The 22,461-nt window shown below is 36.2% G+C and overlaps 1 protein-coding gene across 1 annotated transcript in view; it reads right to left on the reverse strand.

Moving 5' to 3' along the window:
• HOOK1 (hook microtubule tethering protein 1) overlaps positions 1 to 22,461 on the reverse strand; it is a 99,346-nt gene that overhangs the window by 59,266 nt on the left and 17,619 nt on the right. Inside the window, exon 2 of the mRNA XM_004446685.5 lies at positions 4,695 to 4,780. Within this exon, the coding sequence (XP_004446742.1) occupies positions 4,695 to 4,780 (86 nt within the window). The remainder of the gene's footprint in view (positions 1 to 4,694; positions 4,781 to 22,461) is intronic.

The raw sequence follows: 22,461 nt of genomic DNA on the forward strand, positions 1-22,461 counted from the left end.
AATATTAGTGCTGGAAGAGGTCTTAAAGGCCTCATCTAAAATTTTATTTCCTCAAGCCAACAAAAGTAGGGGAAATGTTTACAAGAACTCTTTTCCAATGTTGTTCTTGAACTTAAAAATGCAAAGGTCAAACCAGAACACAAGGCCTATTCGTATGAGCTTTTAGAAATTAGTCTATCTCAGATATTTCCATACAGATGATCTCACTTCTAGCTAGGATAACCCAAAATGGTTTCATCATTTTCAATTCATCTATTTGAAATTTGTGACCATTTTCTTTTAAGCAAATTAATGTTGCTTTTGCTCAACTTTTCCCAGATGCAAATGCTACAATTACCAACACAATTTAGTTAAATGTGTAAATGATGTACTGCTAAACAGGCATTTAACTGAAATGACAATTAATTTGCTAAATGAACCAAAACAGTCAAAATAAATTTATTTTCTTTTTATACCAGGATGAGTAATAAAAAGTCAAACACAAAAGATGTATATGCCAGTCTTCTGACTCTAAAAAAATCTAAATATATGATTCTAAGTTGTAATAATCTTTAGAAATTAGATCTAGAGTTAATCTATTCTGATTTCTCCTTTTATCTTCCATTCCACCTTTCCTCCCAAATCAACCTTAGCCCTAACTAAAAACCATATTTTAACTTCTGCATAAAAATATATTTCCTGCTTTTTTCTTATAAACTAAGTCACCTTTCTCAAATATAATGATAGCCAATCTTTCCACTAATAAATCTGATATCCAATCACAGAACTCTCTGGACTTATTTTTTCTTTATTAAATTGCCACATATACTTCACTTAACTAGATTCTTTCTTTTTTTATTTATTTCTCTCCCCTCCCCCCACCCCCACCCCGGTTGTCTGTTCTCAGTGTCTATTTGCTGCATCTTCTTCTTTGTTCGCTTCTGTTGTTGTCCACTGCATGGGAATCTGTGTTTCTTTTTGTTGCATCATCTTGTTGTGTCAGCTCTCCGTGTGTGCAGGATCATTCCTGGGCAGGCTGCACTTTCTTTCACGCTGGGCAGCTCTCCTTATGGGGAGCACTCCTTGCGCGTGGGGCTCCCCTACACGGGGGACACACCTGCGTGGCATGGCACTCCTTGCACGCATCAGCACTATGTGTGGGCCAGCTTCATATGGGTCAAGGAGGCCCCAGGTTTGAACCACGGACCTCCCATGTGGTAGACGGACGCCCTAACCACTGGGCCTAGTCCGCCACCCCCTTAACTAGATTCTTGACCCCTGACAATTAGTTCCTTTCGGTTATATTTCCCAGAACTTCAATAAAGCTCAAGGGACATCATACAAGAAGGGAGCATAAGACTAATAAAACAAAATATGGTCCAATTATTTCCTAATAAAACTCAGTATGAGTTAGATGATTACTTTTTAACTCTACCCATACCCATAGTATTTGTCTTCCACAATTATACCAGCCAAACTTGGATAGTTAGGAACACTTATTGATAGCCATAAATGGCAGTTGTGTTTTCTTCAGTGGACATTCTAAGATTATTCTTATTGAAATCAATTGTGATCTGTACTTCAGACATGTACATTTGGCCTTTTAAAAATGTTCTAAATAAACCCTTGAGCTGCCCTCATTTTATTAAGAGTCCAAAGTGATAACCTATAAGGAGGAGACAACAACACTAGATTTCAATGATTTTAGCTGATTACTGGCCAAATCCTAGCTTTGCTCATTTCACTTCTCTAAGCCTCAGCTTACTCATCTATAAATTGAAGATTGAAAAAAAAAAAATCTACCCCACAGAATAGAAGTTAAATGAAATAGCATATGCATGGGACTTACAAGTATCTTCTATTTATTAAGTATTAAAATATTAGCTATCACTGTATTTTATTATTTTAATTATAAAATGAATGAATAAACAAATCACAAGGCTTAAGGTCTCTGAATATTCTGCATTCACTCTCACTATTTTCTGCTTTGCAATTTTGTCTAGTCAGAAATAACAGACATAAGCAGAGATGCTATACAATGCTTAAAGTGACAAAGCTATGCCTTTCTTTTGAAGGAAGGGGTATAAACTATTTATAATGTAGTTACCATCATCTACCCCCTAGATTAAGATAAAAACATGTGCTCCCTTTACAGCTCCCCTTAAGAAAAAAAAATATATATATTTAAATTAAAAAGTTTCTCTCCTCAAACTGTCTTTCAAAAAGTATAATCAGCTTACTCAGAATCCTAGAGGCCTCTAGATTTCAACTCATTAACTCCCAACTTTTAAGTATGAACACCCTTTTGAACTTCAAAATAAATTTTAAATCCATATAATTGCAATTTTTTAACCCACTGATTGAGATAAAAAGGATAAAAGGTTACAATAAAATCAGTAACAGTCTAAAACTTTTTTACAATAACAATAGCTTCCACATACATTTGAAAGAGGTATATATTATGTGTTAGAATTAAATTTAGATATATCATTCAGATAATATTTAGTCTCTTAAGAACCTGTAAACCCCTAGCTGAGCCATATAGATATAAAATGGATATCACCTTTATAGACTTTATTATTTAAAAGCATATTTGACAAAGGTAAATAAGGAAAGAATTACTGGTTAAATTTTGCAACTTCATAAAGAGCAAAATTTACCTTCTTACCTTCAGTAATAACTGTGGCACGATCTAGCATGACACCCAACAGGTACCAATACAAAATATGATAAACTGTAATGCATGCTAAAATACTTTGAAATATTCAAAGAAATATGGTTGAAATTTGCCTGTTTGATAGGAAGATGATACACTGACCCAACTAAGGGAAAACATGATATAAATGTCACTATCCAAGTTCTAGACTTCTGCAAAGATCCAGAAACAGAAGATGGTTAAAAAGCAGGGGATAAAAGTAGTCCTTGGATAATAAGGAAGTGAGTAACCTAAACATGCAAAAATAAGAAAATAAAGCAAAAGGAAGACTTAGGCCCAATTTTAGCTAACAAATCATATGCTGCAATTAGAGAGAGAGCTTTCTAATTGATTATATACTTGATTTTTTTTCCTGCAGAAAAACTATTAGAAGACAATAAGAGACAAAAGCAGGAACAACAACAACAAAATGGGGGGGGGGGAAGGAGCAGACAGAATAGAGAATTAGTAAAAACAGTAGAATCTCGAACTCCTACAGACAGTAGAAAAATCAGTTAGTGATAAAGAATAGAGTGCAACTATAATTTATCATCAGGCACAGTGCTAGAGTATAGGAGGTAAAAAAGGCAGATGCATCATGATAAAAAAAGGTCTCTTCTATTGTACTGTGGCATAAAGCCACTACAGCCCATGGTAATACATACATGACATCTTTGGATGCACTTTTTGATTGAGTGAATATGCATCAACCTTACACCCATACCTATGTACCCACAATGTAGCTGCCTATACATTAATACACACAATTTACTGCAATGAGAAGAAGGCAGGTTGTATATTCTAAAGACAAAAAACAGTAACTTTCTCAAAAAACCAAGGAAGTATCATGTTCAGAATGTTTGACTCTGACCATTTATATCATTTTGAAACCAATCAGGGTATAAATAAATAAATAAATGTTTTTAAGAAAGGAGATTAAGGCATATTTTAGAATGACTGCATCCAAAATATAAGCATATTAAGTTCATCTCTTAAAGTGTTCATCTGGAATTAACCATAAAATTTGCCCATTCAAATTAGATCATTTTGAAGATTCTAAATAACTAGGATTTTGATAGAATTTTAAGCTGTTTTTCTAAGACTGATTTGTATTAATGGATTTGTATTAACCTATATACATAGTTTTCAATGTGAATCACCAAAAACCTTTACAAGATGATGGCCACAGTTAAATAAAAATCTTTGACAGTAACACAGTAAAGCAGCGATGATTCTGGTCTCATTGAAGATAGGTTATCATGAAAGTAAGCTAATATAAAATTGATATGCATATTACTATGAATACAGAATTAGCCATGTTTTCCCCCCTAAAGGCATAGCTTATATTGTAGACTTTATACCTTAAATACTTGTACAAATGTTTGGCAAATATTAGGAAATAATAAACTGAGGAACTTTTGACATATTATGAAATGGACCTAGCCTAAAGAAAATCACTTTACTGGGTAAAGTTCTTCAGTATCTGTGACTTTAAATTTCACTCATACATCATTTCATTATTGGTGAACTCACAGAATTACTAATATTAATTCAGAAATAGGTTTTAAAACTTAATTCTTAACATTTTTTCCAAGTCAGGTATTGGATGGCTTCATGCTTCAATAATATTCTAGATAACAATCTCCAAGCACTGATACCTTAAAATGAAAACAGTATAACTAAAGGAAACATGAGAAGGAATTATATCATTCCCTTAATCTGTTTCTGTTTACAGTTACACAGTCTTGTAAACATATCCAGAATGTTTAAAATAAAATCTCTTAATAAATAAGAATCCTGCTTGCTAAGTTAATTAAAATGTATCTCTATGAAAAAGGAAAGAATAATGAAGTGGCAAACATTTTTATTCCTTAGTTGAAAGAAGGCCTTGGTATCATGTTTGTATTTATCCCTAGGATAAAGTTTCAATAATCTCTGAAGTACAAGTCTAAGTTTTTCTCCTTCGAGACGTTGATACCAGGTTTGCAACTCTTCAGAAAAAGTCATAATCAGTACTCACATTTGATGAAGAACCTGGGCCATGGCAACTCCATTAGTCAGCTGTTTGACATCTTGACAAGGTGCGGTAGTATTGAATGTCTGCAGCTAAAATGACATGAAAAGCAAAAATGACATAAAAAAAATTACTGATTTTTGACACCTACAGAGAAGCATTTAAAAAAAGATCATGAAAACACTGATGCCATATACGAAGTAATTCAGAATTTCTGAATAATAAAAAGCTACATGTAGACTCGTAAGATAGTAATAGCCCATATTTTGCCTATTTTTAGGAGAACTACAGGAAAAGAACTTTGAGATAACTTACTTGCAAGTGAAAATTTCACTCATTATTTCATAGGAACACAAAGGCTAGAAATGTTTAAAGTGTTATCAATGAGATTGAAGACAGTGATTGTGTCTGCTATCCAACAATTAGCCTCAGGACCTGAACATCAATTAAGGGCCCACCATGGCAAGTAACTTCTGTCTAGTCTGGCTATAGATATTACTGACTCTTCAAGTCTCTATTTGTAAGACATTCATGCATATACAAAGAAGAAAAGTGGACTAGTGGCCTCTTTTTTCAAATAAAAAAGCAAATATAAGATAGAAAAATTTTACATAGCAAATTCCAGTAGAGATAAAATAGATCATATACTTTCTACAACTCTAATATCAACCCAATAGGATCTTAAATTAAGTATGCAATTCTCTTTTCCCATGTCTATTTATCTCCTTACATTTTTTTATCACTTAATTCTTTAGTTTACCACTTAATTAACTATCCTAAACCAAGAAAAGATTGTCTCCCACTAGTTTATCCTTAATCATTCTTTGTATTTTGAGATTCTACAAATCTATCCTGGTTGTCCAATACATCATGGAAGGATGACACAGGAAAACTCAAACTAGTCACAGTTACTTTCAGAATACACAGGGAAATTTACTAAGTTTCTACTCTATGCAGGACACTGTGGTACAGGGTAAGGTTACAAAGGAAAATCACCAGGTTTTGTCCCTCAAGTAGCTTCAGTCAAGGGAAAAGGAGAAAAAGAAAAAGACAATGTGGATTGTAGTATGCACAAAATATTTTGAAAAATAGGCATTTTCTAATCTAACATGGGCCATGTATATAGAAAAGACTTCTTTGAGATGATTCCTGAATGGAAGGTCTTGAGTATGAGTAGCATATTTTCTAAGTGGGGGAAAAAAAAAAAAAAAAAAATCAGGGAATGGAAGCTTTATGAAGTACAAAAATGAAAGAACAGATACATGAAGAAACTATTTTTAGGGAGCACACAGTACAGATTACTGGATTTGCAATACAAAGAGGCAGGGGGAAGAAATGACAAGAAGGGGCCTGGAGAAGACAGGCAGGGGTCAGACTCTGGAGGGCCTTGGCAAGAAATGTGAACTTATTTTATCCTTAATGGCATCATCTACACAATGGGAAATAGTGAAATAATTGCTTTCTCATTGGATTAAATGAACTGGCAAACATAACGCACTTAGAATAGTGGTAAAAGCTCAGTAACTGTAACTGTTAGCACATTAATTATGAGCCAGAGTTTCTCAAACTGTGGGATTTAGGAATAATATGTATCAGAAAACTGAAGCATATTAAATCAGAAAATCCCCAAATGATTCTTAGGTACATCAATTTTTGAGAACCACTGCTATGACTGGTCTTCACTGAGGGTGATAAGGAAGAAAATAATAACTTTAGTATATTTTGGATTAGCAGCAATAGCAGCAGAGTATAGAAAAGAGGCATCTTAACACTCAGATCAGAGGCCAGTTAAAAGTTTCCTGCAATGGTTCTGTTGATAAAATGGTAGCTAAGAGAGAAAATGGGTGAATTAGGGTAATGGTGATTCAAAAGGCAGGATGAACTAATGGAATATTTAAAATGTGTTTAAATATTTTACAATTAGGTAGATATCCAAGGAAGAGAAACCCCAGGGTTTAGGGCATCTTTAAAAGGAAGTTATGCATATATTTTCAGGTAAACACTTTTCAGCCCTATCTACTTACATTTCATATCACTAAGTTTAAAAAAAAAAAAGGATATGATTAATGATTCAAAAAAGATGATGTCAAAGGGAAAGGCTGTTAGGAAAATAGTAAAAATAAATGTATAAGGAATATATGTATATACACACACATACTCTAAGTAGTTGCCTCATAGCCAATGTTCAGATTAAGATCATTTTTTCCTCCATATAACCATGGAGATTGGAGTGTCTCCTGGAAGTTCTTAAGCTAGCTGCAAAATAAGCTAGATAACAGAGATTGCAAATTCATCTGGCTAAACTGGAAGGTTTTATAGCCAAGAACAGAAGAATAAATTAGAAAGCTCAGTGGAGTAAATGAGAAGGAGGCAGAGGGACAAAAGAAAATGAATACTTTCATATTACTCTTCACAGAGGTCTTTTTAGTGAGTAACCCAGAATGTACAGGCGGCTTCTGCAGCTGTCTATCACTATACAGAGCCTTCCAACAAACAAGCATCTTACATTCTTCTCTATTGTACAAAAAGCAAATAATCAAAAATGTGTAAATGCTTTTCCTGAACTGATGCAATATAAACATCACAGAAATTAAAGAAGAAAAAGGGAAAATCACACCTGATATACAACAATTCAGACTTGGGTCAACTCTATACCCATTTCTTCCCACTAGAGCTCCTCTAATGGAGGATTTGAGATTAAAGACCTATTAATAAGCAAGATTCAATTTTTTAATACTTTTGTTAATTTGGGAATGTATTTGGTATTACTCTTTCCTTCACCTGCCTGTCAAAGAATTCCAGGACCAATGGAACCAGTAAGAACTACCTGGTAAAACACTCTAATTTTATTGGTGAAAGACCAAAGATATTAAACAAATTTCCAAATGTTACAGAGCGAAGAGGTATAATTTATTTTCTCACAGATACCTCTTCAAACTCTTACTCATTCCTCCCACTATGTAAATTATGCTCAACTTTATCCTTTCTCCTGATAAGCAGTACATTTCTAAAAACTAATTACTTCAGAGCTCAAAAAATCATAAAATATAACTTTTTAAAAATTAAACTTTTTTCTTTCTCCCAAAGAGGCAGCCCCTCACTTAACTAACTTTTCTTTCTGCCTTCTCTAATTCTGTTAATGGTGATTCTGTTCTCCTAGTGCTGAAACAACAGGTGAGAACCTCTATGATTTGGTACCATCATAACTTTTTATATCTCCTACTACTTTCCCTCAACCCATAACATTACTTATTATGATAGGGAGCACATTAAGCCATTATGTGGTCTCATAAAAAATGTGTATCTTCGGGGAGCAGATATGGCTCAAGCCTCCCATACAGGAGGTCCCAAGTTCGGTTCCTGATGACTCCTAAAACAGAAACAGACAATAAGCAGACAACAAGCAAACAGACGAAGGAGCCATCTGGGGGATGGGGGGAAGGGGGGAGACACATGTATCTTCCATTACCTCCTTTCAACCTACAGCCAAAGCAGGCCATTTAAAATGCTGTTAGTGGCTCTTCCCTGAGCCTAGAAAAATCATTTCCCCTGACTTCTGCATACTGAAATCCATCAATCCTTTATGATTCAGTAAAAAAAGTCACTCCCAGGAAACTACAAATTCCTACAGCTACATCATAATAGTGAAATACTGAATGCTTTCTTCCTCTGGCCAGAACCAAGACAAGGATATCCAGTATCACCATCTTTCAGATTATGTTGTATTGGAGAACCTAGCCAGTGCAATTAAGTAAGAAGAAATAAATGTTCAAAAATTGGAAAGGAAAAACTGAAACTGTCATTCTTCTCAGGTGTCATGATGTATATGTAGAGAAGTCAAAATCTACAAACTATTAAACCTATAAGTGAATTTAACAAAGTGGCTGAATACAAGGACTGCATAAAAAATTAACTATTTCTACCATACTGGTAATGAACAATTAGAAAATTAAATTTAAAATCCTTTTGCAATTGCATCAAAAGTCACCAAAACACATGAATAAATCTAATGAAAGATAAAAGGAGTGTAACAGTTCTATAATGCAACTTCAAGAGAGAAATTAAATGGAGAGAAATACCATGGTCTGAAAGACTCAGTACTGTTGAGAAGTCAATTTTATGAAAATGTTACAGAGATTTAATGTCATCCCAAGGAATAGCCCAATAGGTTCCCCCCCCCCCCCTTTTTTTCTTTTTGGTGAAAACTGACATGGAAAATTTAAAACTTATATAGTAATGTAAATAACTTAGAATATCTAAAGCACTCTTAAAGAAATTCAACATTGAAAGCCATAAACTATCAGATTTCTAGAGTTACTATATATCACCTGTAATTTAGACAGCATAATATTAGTACAGATGAAAAATAATGAGTCATAATGCTACCTCAAACCATTCACAAAAATCAATCCATGAGGAATCATCAAATCACATGTGAAAAGTAAAACAAAGCTTTTGGAAGAAAATATAGGAAAATAGCTTGATGTCCTTGGGGTAGGCAATGATTTCTTAAACAGTACCCAAAATTGCTAACCATGATATAAAATATTAATAAACTGGACTTGATTAAAATTTAAGAATTTCAGTTCATCAAAAGACATCAAGACAGCAAAAAGGCAAGTTAAGGATTAGGAGAAGTTATTTGCAATACACATATTTGAAAAAGCTCCCATATCCAGAATATACTTCAACAAAGTAATAAGAAAAAGTCAAATAATCTAATGTAAAATGGGCAAAAGACTTGAAATGACACTTCACAAAAGAGAGTATCCCAATAATGAATAAGCACATGAAAGTTGTACAGCTTTATTACTTGTCAAGAAAATACAAAATAAAAACTTCAACAAGAAACTATACAATTACCAGAAAAGGTAAAATTAAAAAGAATGACCATACCAAATGTTGGTGGAGGGTGTGGAGCAACTGGAACTCTGAAATATTGCTGGTAGGAGTGACCACTGATACAGCCAGCTTAGAAAGAAGTATTAACTATAGCTAAACATACATATACCTATCTTATGACTTAATGCCATTCTTAGGTAGATACTACAAAGAGAAGCAAATGTATATTTTTCCCCAAAAGACAGGTAAAAGAATGTTCATAGAGATTTTCATCATAATAGCCAAAAGTTACCAATAAAATACTGCAGGTCAATATAATAATAAAATAGCCAGTAAGACAGCCAAAACGTCCATCAACAGGAAAATGAAAAATCGGTTATTTTCATACAGTAGAATAATACACAGCATTTTTTTTTAAAAGCATAATCTATTAATCTAACAACATAGAAAAATCTCATGGACATGTTTAGTAAAAGAAGCCACACTCAGGAGCATATGATTCCATTTATATGCATTTCAAGAAGAAAAAGTATATATTAATCTTTGGTGATGGATCAAAATAACTGTCACATTTTCCTGTGAAGTCACATGTTATCTACTTACTATTTGTATATTATGCTTTCTTAAAAGGAAAAAAAGAGAAAACGATGCTCTAAGCCCATATATTTCTCCATGTATGTATTCAGCTAATCTTAACTGAGTACCTACTCCAAGTTAGGTCCTGTAAAACATGCTAGAGCCACAAAGCTGAGACTATTTATAATCTAATGGAAAAGTAAACAATTACAATTGAAAAATGCAATAAGAGTTATAGAGAAAATTCTGACTTAGTCTGCCTATGCCTGGGATAATAAGGGAAGTCTCTACAATGAAGGGATCACATTAACAGAGACTTGAAAGATTCACAAGAGTTTATTAGGTAGTCAAGCAGGTGGGATGGCATTCCAGATGTCTGAGAGCAGCATGTTAATGTCATAGAGATATTAAGGCACCTGGCCACATTTCTGGGGTTATGGAAGGCTTGATATTTGACCTGCTATAAAAACCAGTGAATGAATGTGAGAACTGTGCAAGTTTGTACTTATTAATAGGGGAAAGGGTGGGTTACAAAGGATGCAAATGAGGCAGTAGCTAAAATCATAGCAAGGCATTTGGGAAACCACCAAAGATGTGTGTATAGGAGAATGATATCAGATTTTCCTTTTTTCTAATATCACCATATCTGAAGTGTGAAAAATGAACTGCCAAAGGTTAATAACAGAGCAAAGCTAGAGACATCTGGATACTACAGGCAGGGCAGATAACCCCAGGAAATCAGTACCCTATCAGTGGGGTGCTGGAATACACATTAACCTATCTCCCCAATGTAAGAGGATTAGACTCATTTATAAGCTTCCTACACATGGCTCTTGTGTCCCTTTTACATGAATTTATAATTAGCATGATACCCATTGAGTATATGTCCCAGAGACTTAAATCTTCACTCTGTTGATATGCTGGTTGAACCATGAATCTCAGCAGAGTTGCGCCAACAACTCTCCAGTTAATCAGACTTACCCAGGACAACTAACAAAATGATGATAATGGACAATGCCCATCCCAAAAAACACAGAAGCATCTAAAACTGCAAGCAAGACAATACCATCCATCTGCCCCAGGGAATCTAAGCTTCCTCTCAATCGGAAACAATACCATCCCGAAATCCTCAAGGTTGAGCAATGAACAAACACAAGGGGGGAATGCAACTATGGACTAAACTAGAATTATTTTATTCTAATAATGGAAGAACCTGCAGTGCAAAGTGTAAATCATAATGTAAACTACTGACCATGATTAGTAGCAATGATTCAGTATTTGTTTATCAATTCTAGCAAATGTACCACACTAATGAAAGATGTTATTAAGAGGGGAAAATGAGAGGGGGAGGGGTTGGTATATGGGAATCCCCTATATTTGCGATATAACTTTTATACAATCTAAAACTTCTTTAAAAATAAACAGGACTTCTGGGAAGATGACATCAAGGTAGATAGGCAAAGCTCAACTTTCTCAGAAAAGACAGTGGAGAAAGGGCAAAAACATACCAGAGGGAGCTGCTTTGGGGATCTATGCAATGGGAAAGTGCTGTGCATCACCCAGGAGAGAGCAAGACAGATAAAGCCAAAGGAAAACTGTGAGTTACTAGCATCAGTGGCTATAAACAGTATGTATGCTCCACCCTCAAGGTGAAAAACCCCTGGATCACTGTGGCCACCTGAGTGGGAGTGTTCCCTGGAAGGAAGAGGGGTCTAGAGAATGTGGAGAGTGGTTTCTTTTTGGTGAGTTTGGCCAGCAGAGAGCCATTTGAATCTCAAAAAAGACCCCATCCAGCACTGAGGTAGCCCCAGGGAGAGGGGAGCGGGGATCTGATCAGGCAGGTAGTCACTTGCAGCTGACCTGGGAGACAGAGGTACTAGGTCAGTAGGAGGGTGGGGACAGGTGCCTAACCAGCTGGGCTAGGCAAATTGTTAGAAGCCTAACTTTCCTGAGGGAACTAGGGAAGGAAGAAACAGATAAGCTTTCAGAGGCCTACGTAACCTATGGAGTCAGTGTAAGTCCGTGGAGGAATTCTTGCCTTGTTATATGAGGTTTCTGGTTCAATTCCCAGTATACCCTAAGAGAAGGGAATTCATCAAGTTGTCAGGCACTCAGTCAAAACGTATAGAGAAATTTTTTTTCTTGTTTTAGCTCTTCTTGGATCTATTATTTTTCATTGGTTCTTTTTTTTTTTCCTTCCCTTTATTTTATTTGCTAAAACCAGGTACATCACCTGTGGTAGGCAGGCTGCAGGGTGACTGACTGATGAGTACTGGCAGCCTGAGAAATTCCTTAGGGGCCTAATAGGGAAGGTTGTTTTTCCTGGGGTTTTTTCTTGGTGGTGGTTCTGCTTGTTCTTCTGTTTCTTGTCTTTTCCCTTTCTCTGTTTCCTTTCCTTTTACTTTTTAAACGTACTTTATTTCTTTTCTTGCCTTCATTTTTCTATCTTCTGTCTTCTATGGCTTTTCTTTCATTACACCTCTTCTTGTTTGGCCTTCATTTTTTCCTCTCTCATTCTTTGTTCCTCTTCTTTTCGTCTCATCTCATTTCCCAGACCTTTAATTCACACTTTTTTTCTCTCTATTTTGCTTATTTCATTTTTTCAATTCTACCTTTTTAATTCTTATTCCTTTATATTTTTTATGACTTCATATCATTTATTCTCCTAGTTTTTGTATGATTTGTCTTTTACCTTTTAAAAATTACATTTGTTCTTTTTCTCCTATTTCTTTCCTTTTCTCTGGTCCTCATATTTTTTTCATAGAAACACAGAAAATTGCAAGGATATAGAATAAGAGAAACCAAATATCAAAAGGAACCTTAACACATACACACAAACACACACACCCAACAAATAAAGCCTTAGAATAGAAAGAGATGCTAACCAACCTGATAAGCCCATCAAGATGAAAAGATGCCTAGATACCAACAAAAAAGTACAAGCCACTAAGAAATAGGAAGAGATGGCCCAGTCTAATGAACAAACTAAAAAACAGGAGGAGATGTAGAACATGGAACAATTAATCAGGGATGTCCAAACAAATATCATGAATTACCTTACTGAAGTGAAGGAAAGGATAAAGGATATTAGAGAGACACTGGGGGAACATGGTGAAGAAACTGTAAACATATTTAAAAAGAGAATGGATCTGATGGTGATGAATGCCACAAATATAAGAAATCAAAAATACACTGGAAGCACATAGCAGATTAGAATAAGCAGAGGAAAGAATCAGTGATGTCAAAGACAGTACAGCTGAAATCCAACAGATAGTAGAAGAGATAGATAAAAAGATAGGAAAAAATTAGGCAAAGAGTTAGGGATTTGAAAAACAACACGAAATGCACAAACATACACATTATCTTCTTCCAGGGGGAGAAGAGACAGGAAAGGGAAAAGTAGGAGTGTTGGAGGAATAATGGCGGAAAATTTCCTACCTCTTTTGAGGGGACGTGCATGTACATGTCCAAGAAGCACCGCACACCGCAAGCAGTATAATTCCTAACAAGCCTATCCCAAGACATACACTTATCAAATTGTCCAGTAATCAAGACAAAGAGAATACTGAAAGCAGCAAAAGAAAAGAGATTCATCACATACAAGGGACACTCATTAAGATTAAGTGGCTGATTTCTCATTGTCACCATGGAGGTAAGAAGCCAGTGGTAAGACATAGTTAAGGTGCTAAAAGGAAAAACTGCCAGCTAAGATTTCTGTATCTAGCAAAGCTGGAATTAAAAAATGAGACTTCAAAATATTTACAGATAAACAGAAATTAAGAGAGTTTGTTAATACGATACCTGCCCTTTAAGAAATACTAAAGGAAATTCCACAGATTGAAAGGAAAAACCAGGAGATAGAGTTGGAGTAGAATGCAGGAATGAAGATTATTGGTAAGAATAATTAAAAGATAAAAAGAGAAATAAAAAATACATGACATATATAAACCTAAAGAAAATATGGTTAATGTAAGTAATGCCTTAACAGTAATAACACTGAATGTTAATAGATTAAACTCTGCAATCAAGAGACACAGATTGGGAGAATGGATAAGGAAATAAGACCCATCTATATGATGTCCACAAGAAACTTACCTTAGGCTCAGGGACACAAGGAGGTTGCAAGTGAACGGTTGGAAAATAATTTTACAGGGAAGTGGGCTTGGCCCAATGGATAGGGCATCCATCTACAACATGGGAGGTCCACGGTTCAAACCCAGGGCCTCCGTGACCCATGTGGAGCTGGCCCATTACAGTGCTGATGTGCACAAGGAGTACCATGCCATGCAGGGGTGTCCCCCAAGTAGGGGAGCCCCACACACAAGGAGTGTGCCCCGTAAGGAGAGCTGCCCAGCATGAAAGAAAGTTCAGCCTGCCCAGGAGTGGCAGCCGCACACACGGAGAGCTAATGCAGCAAGATGATGCAACAAGAATAAACATAGATTCCTGGTGCCACTGATAAGAATACAATAGAAGTGGACACAAGAACACACAGCAAATGAACACACAGAACAGACAACTGGGGCAGGGAGGGAGGAAGAGGAGAGAAATAAATAAATAATACTTTAAAAATTAAAAAAAGAAAAAAGAAAAGAATTTTACATGCAGACAGTAACCAAAAAAGGGAGGGAATAGCTATACTAATATCAAACAAAATAGACTTTAAATGCAAAACTATTGCAAGACACAAAAAAGGACACTATACATTAATAAAAGGGATAATATATGAAGAAGAAAGAAAAATAATAAACACTTATGCACCTAAACAGGGTACCTCAAAATACATAAGGCAAACATTGGAAAAACTAAGTGGAGAAATAGATGCCTCTACAATTATAGTGGGGGACTTTAATACACCATTATCAGCATTAGACAGAACATCCTGAAGATGATCAATAAAGGAACAGAGACTTCGAATAATATGTTAGAGGATCTAGACCTAATAGACAAAAACAGAACATTACATCCAAATACAAAAGGATATACATTTTTCTCGGGCACACATGGATCATTCTCCAGGATAGACCCCATGCTAGGCCACAGAACAACTCTCAACAAATTCACAAAGACTGAACTTATACCAAGTAATTTCTCTGACCACAACGGAATGACACTGGAAACCAGTAAGGGGCAGAGAACTGCTTTGGCACAAAGATATGGACTTTTAGACAATCAATGGGTCAAGGAAGAAACTGCAAAAAAAATCAGTAACTATTTTGAAACAAATGAAAATGACAATACAATATATCAAAACCTATGGAATACAGTAAAATCAGTGCTGAGAGGGAAATTTATAGCCATAAATGCCTACTATTTAAAAAGAAGAAAGAGCTAAAATCAAAGTTCTAACTATACACTTGGAGGAATTAGAAAAAGAAAAACAAAGCCAGTAGAAAGAAGGAAGTAACAAAGATTAGAACAGGACTAAATGAAATTGAAAATAAGAAAGCACTAGAAAAAATAAAAAACAAAAGCTGGATTTTTGAGAAGATTAATAAAATTGACAAACCCTTAGCCTAACTAACAAAGAAAAACAGAGAGAAGACGTAAATACATAAAATAACAAGGAAGTGATATCACCACTGACCACACAGAAATAAAGACTATCATAAAAAGATACTTTGAAAAATTGTACGCTAACAAAATGGAGAAATTAGATAACATGGACAAATTTCTAGAAACACACAAGCAGCCTACACTTATCAAAGAAGAAAGTGATGAACTCAACAGATCAATCACAAGCAACAGGACTGAAGCAGTCATCAAAAATCTCCCAACTTTAAAGGAGAACCTGCTGGTGTGTTCCGGGTAGGAGGACGTGTAGGCCAGCGTGGGACTGCGGAAGCGCTGGGCCCCTCGCCCAGGGACCCCGCCTGTGGACCGACCCCACGGTAACGTGAACTTAACCAACAACAAGAAACTAGAATAAGAAGAAAAAAGTGACAAAGAGAAAATATAATACCTATGCAAAAATAACAGCTAATTAACCTCCAAGAGCAGACAAAGAAGCTAAGGAACTGATTAAATCCGTCAAGATAAAGAGATGACCAGAAAGCAACAAAAATCTACAAACCAAACCAGTAATCAGGAAAACATGGCTGAATCCAATCAACAAACCAATAATCACGAAGGGGAGCAAAACTTGGCACAAGCAATGAAAGATCTCAGAACATTTATCACCGACAAATTTGACGAAGTAATGAAAGAGGTTAACAACATGAAGACATCACTTGGAGGGGAAATTGCAGACATACGAAAAAACATAACGGATATGATGGGAATGAACACCACAGTTCAAAAAATCAAAAATACACTTGCAGCAAATATCAGCAGACTAGAAGAGACAGAGCAGAGAATTAGTGATGTGGAAGACAGTACATCAGAAATCAAACAGATAGTAGAAGGGGTCAATAAGAAGATAGAAAAAATCCAATTAGGACTTAGGGACCTGAATGACAATGCAAAACGCTCAAACATACGTATTATAGGCATTCCAGAAGGTGAAGAGAAGGGAAAGGGGTCAGAAGGAGTGTTGCAGGAAATAATGGCTGAAAACTTCCCAAATCTACTGAAAGAGACAGATGTACATATCCAAGAAGCACAGCGCACTCCACTAGTCATAAACCCCAACAGGCCCACCCCAAGACATATACTTGTCAAATTATCCAATGCTCAAGACAAAGAGAAAATCCTAAAAGCAGCAAGAGAAAAAAAAACCATCACATACAAGGGACGCTCAATTAGATTAAGTGCTGATTTCTCATCTGAAACCATGGAGGCAAGAAGGCAGTGGTATGATATAGTCAAGGTACTAAAGGAAAAAAATTTCCAACCAAGAATACTCTATCCAGCTAAACTAGCATTCAAACATGATGGAGAGTTCAAAATATTCGCAGACAAACAGAAACTGAAAGAGTATACCAACAAGAAACCTCCCCTTCAAGAAATTCTAAAGGGAGTTCTGCAGGAAGAAAGGAAAAAACAGGAAAGGCAGAGGTGGAGGAGAGTATAAGACCAACAACAACAACAAAAAAGACAAAAAATATATATACAAACAAAATATGACAAACACAAATCCAATCAAAATATGGCTAACACAAATAATTCCTTGATAGTAATAACACTGAATGTCAACGGATTAAACTCACCTATCAAAAGATTCAGACTGGGACATTGGATAAGGAAATATGACCCATCCGTATGCTGTCTACAAGAGACACATCTTAGACCCAGAGACGCATGGAGATTGAAAGTGAATGGCTGGAAAACAATCATACAAGCTAACAATAACCAAAAAAAGGCAGGAGTAGCTATATTAATATCAGACAAAATAGACTTTAAATGTGAAACAATTGTGAGAGACAAAGAAGGATACTACATTTTAGTGAAAGGGAAAATCTGTCAAGAAGATCGAACAATCATAAATATTTATGCCCCTAACAAGGGTGCCTCTAAATATGTCAGGCAAACGCTGGAAAAACTAAGTGAAACAATAGATACATCTACAATTATAGTGGGGGATTTTAATACACCACTATCAACTCTGGACAGAACATCTCAAAAGAGAATCACCAAAGAAACAAAACATCTGAACAGTATATTAGAGGAGCTGGATCTAATAGACATATATAGATCGCTACACCCAAACACAGCAGGATATACATTTTTCTCAAGCGCACATGGATCATTCTCCAAGATAGATCATATGCTAGGCCACAAAGAAAGGCTGAACAAATTCAGAAAGATTGAAATCATACAAAACATTATCTCTGACCACAGTGGAGTCAAGCTGGAGATTTGCAAGGGACAGAAGCCCAGATTTCACACCACGATTTGGAAATTAAACAGCACACTCTTAGAAAAACAGTGGGTCAAAGAGGAAATCTCAAAATAAATCAATGACTACCTTGAAACAAATGATAATGATAACACAACATACCAAAATTTATGGGATGCAGCAAAAGCAGTACTGAGAGGGAAGTTTATAGCCATAAATTCATATATCAAAAAAGAAGAAAGAGCAAAAATTGAAGAACTAACTGCACATTTGAAGGAATTAGAAAAACAACAACAAAGTAACCCAACAGGAAGAAGAAGGAAGGAAATAACAAAGATAAGAGCAGAACTAAATGAAATAGAAAATAAGAAAGCACTTGAACAGATAAACAAGACCAAGAGCTGGTTTTTTGAGAAGATTAACAAAATTGACAAACCTTTAGCGACACTAACAAAGAAAAAGAGAGAGAAGATGCAAATACACAAAATAAGAAATGAGAAAGGCGATATCACCACTGACCCCACAGAAATAAAGACTATCATAAGAGGATATTTTGAAAAACTATATTCCAACAAAAATGACAATCTAGAGGAAATGGACAAATTCCTAGAAACACATAAGCAGTCCATATTGACAAAAGAAGAAATTGATGACCTTAACAAACCAATCACAAGCAGAGAGATAGAATCAGTTATTAAAAATCTCCCAACTAAGAAGAGCCCAGGGCCAGATGGCTTCACAGGTGAATTCTACAAAACATTCCGGAAAGAACTGACACCAATCCTGCTGAAACTATTCCAAAAAATCGAAACAGAAAGAACATTACCCAACTCCTTCTATGATGCCAACATTACCCTAGTACCAAAGCCAAACAAAGACATCACAAGAAAGGAAAATTACAGACCAATTTCTCTAATGAACGTAGACGCAAAAATACTTAACAAAATACTTGCTAATCGTATTCAACAACACATTAAACGAATTATACACCACGACCAAGTGGGATTCATCCCAGGTATGCAAGGATGGTTCAACATAAGAAAATCAATCAACGTAATACACCATATAAACAGATTGAAGGAAAAAAAATCACATGATTATATCTATTGATGCAGAAAAAGCATTTGACAAAATACAGCACCCTTTCTTGATAAAAACACTCCAAAAGATTGGAATACAAGGAAATTTTTTGAACATGATAAAGAGTATATATGAAAAACCTAAAGCCAATATTGTGTACAATGGAGAAATTCTAGACTCCTTCCCTCTAAACTCAGGAACAAGACAAGGATGCCCACTGTCTCCACTCCTATTTAACATTGTCTTAGAAGTACTTGCTCGAGCACTGAGGCAAGAGTCAGAAATAAAAGGCATTCAAATTGGAAAGGAAGAAGTCAAAATGTCATTATTTGCAGATGACATGATCCTATACATAGAAAACCCTGAGAGATCTACAACAAAGATTCTAGAACTCATAAATGAGTTTAGTAAAGTTGCAGGTTATAAGATCAATGCGCAAAAATCAGTAGCATTTCTGTACACCAATAATGAGCAAGATCAGGAGGAAATCAAGAAACAAATACCATTCACAATAGTAAATTAAAAAATCAAATACTTAGGAATAAATTTAACTAAAGAAGTAAAGAACTTATACACCGAGAACTATATAAGATTGTTCAAGGAAATCAAAGAAGACCTAAATAAATGGAAGACTATTCCTTGTTCATGGATAGGAAGACTGAACATTATTAAGATGTCTATCCTACCAAAACTGATCTACACATTCAATGCAATCCCAATAAAAATCAACACAGCCTTCTTTAAGGAACTAGAAAAACTAACTATGAAATTTATTTGGAAAGGAAAGAGACCCCGAATAGCCAAAGACATACTGAAAAAGAAAAACGAAATTGGAGGAATCACACTACCTGACTTCAAAACATACTACAAAGCTACGGTGGTGAAAACAGCATGGTATTGGCATAAGGAGAGACACATAGACCAATGGAATCGAATTGAAAGCTCTGATATAGAACCTCACATATATAGCCACATAATATTCAATAAAGCCACCAAACCCTCTCAACTGGGAGAGAGTGGCCTATTCAACAAATGGTGTCTGGAGAACTGGATAGCCATATGTAGAAGAATGAAAGAGGATTACCATCTCACACCTTATACAAAGATCAACTCAAGATGGATCAAAGACCTAAATATAAGAGCCAAGACCATAAAGACCTTAGAAAGCAGTGTAGGGAAACATCTACAGGACCTTGTAATAGGAAATGGCTTCATGAACATCTCACCAAAAGCACGAGCAGCAAAAGAACTAATAGATAAATGGGACTTCCTCAAAATTAAAGCCTTTTGCACCTCAAAGGAGTTTGTCAAGAAAGTGAAAAGGGAGCCCACACAGTGGGAGAAAATATTTGGCAACCATATATCTGATAAGAAACTTATAACTTGCATATATAAAGAACTCCTATATCTTGAAAATAAAAAGATAAACCCATTTTAAAAATGGGAAAAAAGACTTAAACAGACACTTCTCCAAAGAAGAAATACAAATGGCAAAAAAGCACATGAAAAAATGTTCCAAATCTCTAGCTATCAGGGAAATGCAAATCAAAACCACAATGAGATACCAACTTACACCTATAAGATTGGCAGCTATGAAAAAAACAGAAGAATACAAGTGCTGGACAGGATGTGAAGAAAGGGGAACACTCACCCACTGGTGGTGGGAATGCAGAAGGATCCAACCATTCTGGAGGACAGTATGGCGGTTTCTCAAAAAACTAGCCATAGATTTGCCATATGACCCAGCAATACCACTGCTGGGTATATACCCAGCAGAACTGAAAACAAGGATGCAAACCGATATATGTACACCAATGTTCATAGCAGCATTGTTCACTATTGCCAAAAGTTGGAATCAACCCAAATGCCCATCAACAGATGAGTGGATCAATAAAATGTGGTATATACACACAATGGAATACTACTCGGCTGTAAGAACAAACACACTACAAACACATGTGATAACATGGATGAATCTTGAGAACCTTATGTTGAGTGAAGCAACCCAGACATTAAAGGACAAATACTACATGACCTCAATGATTTGAAATAACCAAGCTGCCCTAGATAGAAGAGACTGAACGATAGGCTTACAAGAAATCGGAGGGTGGAGGAAGGATGTGAGCCGATGTCTACAGGGGTGGAATTTAAGACGAGATGGTGGTAAGTATGAACACAAAGAAGAGATAAAAGGGGGGCAGGGGTTGCCTTTGGTTGGGGCTTTGCGGGTTTGAGGAAGGCTGGGGATGGACAGATGAGTAACACTGCCCAAAAGTGGGGGGAGGGAGGGGTAGCATACGAACACAGGAGAGGGTCAGGTGTTGGTGGAGAGTAAAATGCCGAGAAAATCATATCAAAATATAATAAAGAGGGTTACCTGTTTAGAATGCTCGGAGGGGAGGGTCTGATGCAGGACGGGCTCCTGGGGAATGTCTAAATACTCATTCTGCCAGAGTGGGTGACACCATGGGGTAGAAACCCAAGTAGTGAGAGTGGGGGTGGACCCACATCCTGGGGAGGACTAATGCCATCAAATAGAGGGAACTGTATCCCTCGAAAGAAAGGGTGGCTCCCAGGGCATTGGGGCAGTTGAGCAAGTTAGACCCTGAACACTATTCCATCTATATCTGGAAGTGGCTCCTCGGGAAACGGAGGCTGGCTGTCACTGTGGGCACCAAGGTGGAAGGGAAAATGGACGTTAAATGTGTGGAACCAAGGTAAATGGGGGGTAAGAGAGGAGTTTCGTGAGAGTACACAAGGATGGATATAAAACATGTAATATTACAGCATAACATATAGGAGATGACAGACTGATAATGTAAACCATAATGTAAAACATAGGATAACTAAGAATGTAAAAAACTGTGTATCCTAAAGTATGCACCACAATGTAAGCACAAATGTCACCTTGTTTGAAAGCTATTGTCTCAGACTCTGTACATTACGTTAAGTAAATATGATGTGAATAGGGTGTAAGAGTATCGCTGTGGAAGGGAAAGGTTTTGTGGTGGATGTATTGGAGTGCTGTATACTATATATATGCATTGCTGTGGTCTAGGGCTCCTGTGAAGAGAAGCTCAATAATTTGGGGGGGGGGGGGGGAAAGATAGGATGTAGAATTTTTTCCAAGTCAACACATATTCTTTATATAACCTTTAAACCCATCGCTATATGCCATTTCCTAGTAAGGGACCCTGACATTATATTGGGCTTCAAATTTCAGGGAGTTCTGGATCACAGAGTGGTTCAACAAAGGCAATGGAGGAATACTGGTATGGGATACCATTGACAGGGGATATATGGCTGACAGGGAGCTGTACAGAACATATGTCCAGGGTGCATGGCAATGTTTGGATATACTCATAGTGGCAACAATTAAAAACCACAGTAGGGGGGGTACTGGGTTCCTGGCCAGTGGTGCTCTGTCGTGGTCCCTAGGGGAGAAGCGACAGTCTCCCAGGTGCAGCGGCGGGGACCGGGAGGGAGTGAGGGTTCAAC

Source organism: Dasypus novemcinctus, chromosome 9, assembly GCF_030445035.2.
Source record: "Dasypus novemcinctus isolate mDasNov1 chromosome 9, mDasNov1.1.hap2, whole genome shotgun sequence".
Classification (NCBI taxonomy): Eukaryota; Metazoa; Chordata; class Mammalia; order Cingulata; family Dasypodidae; genus Dasypus; species Dasypus novemcinctus.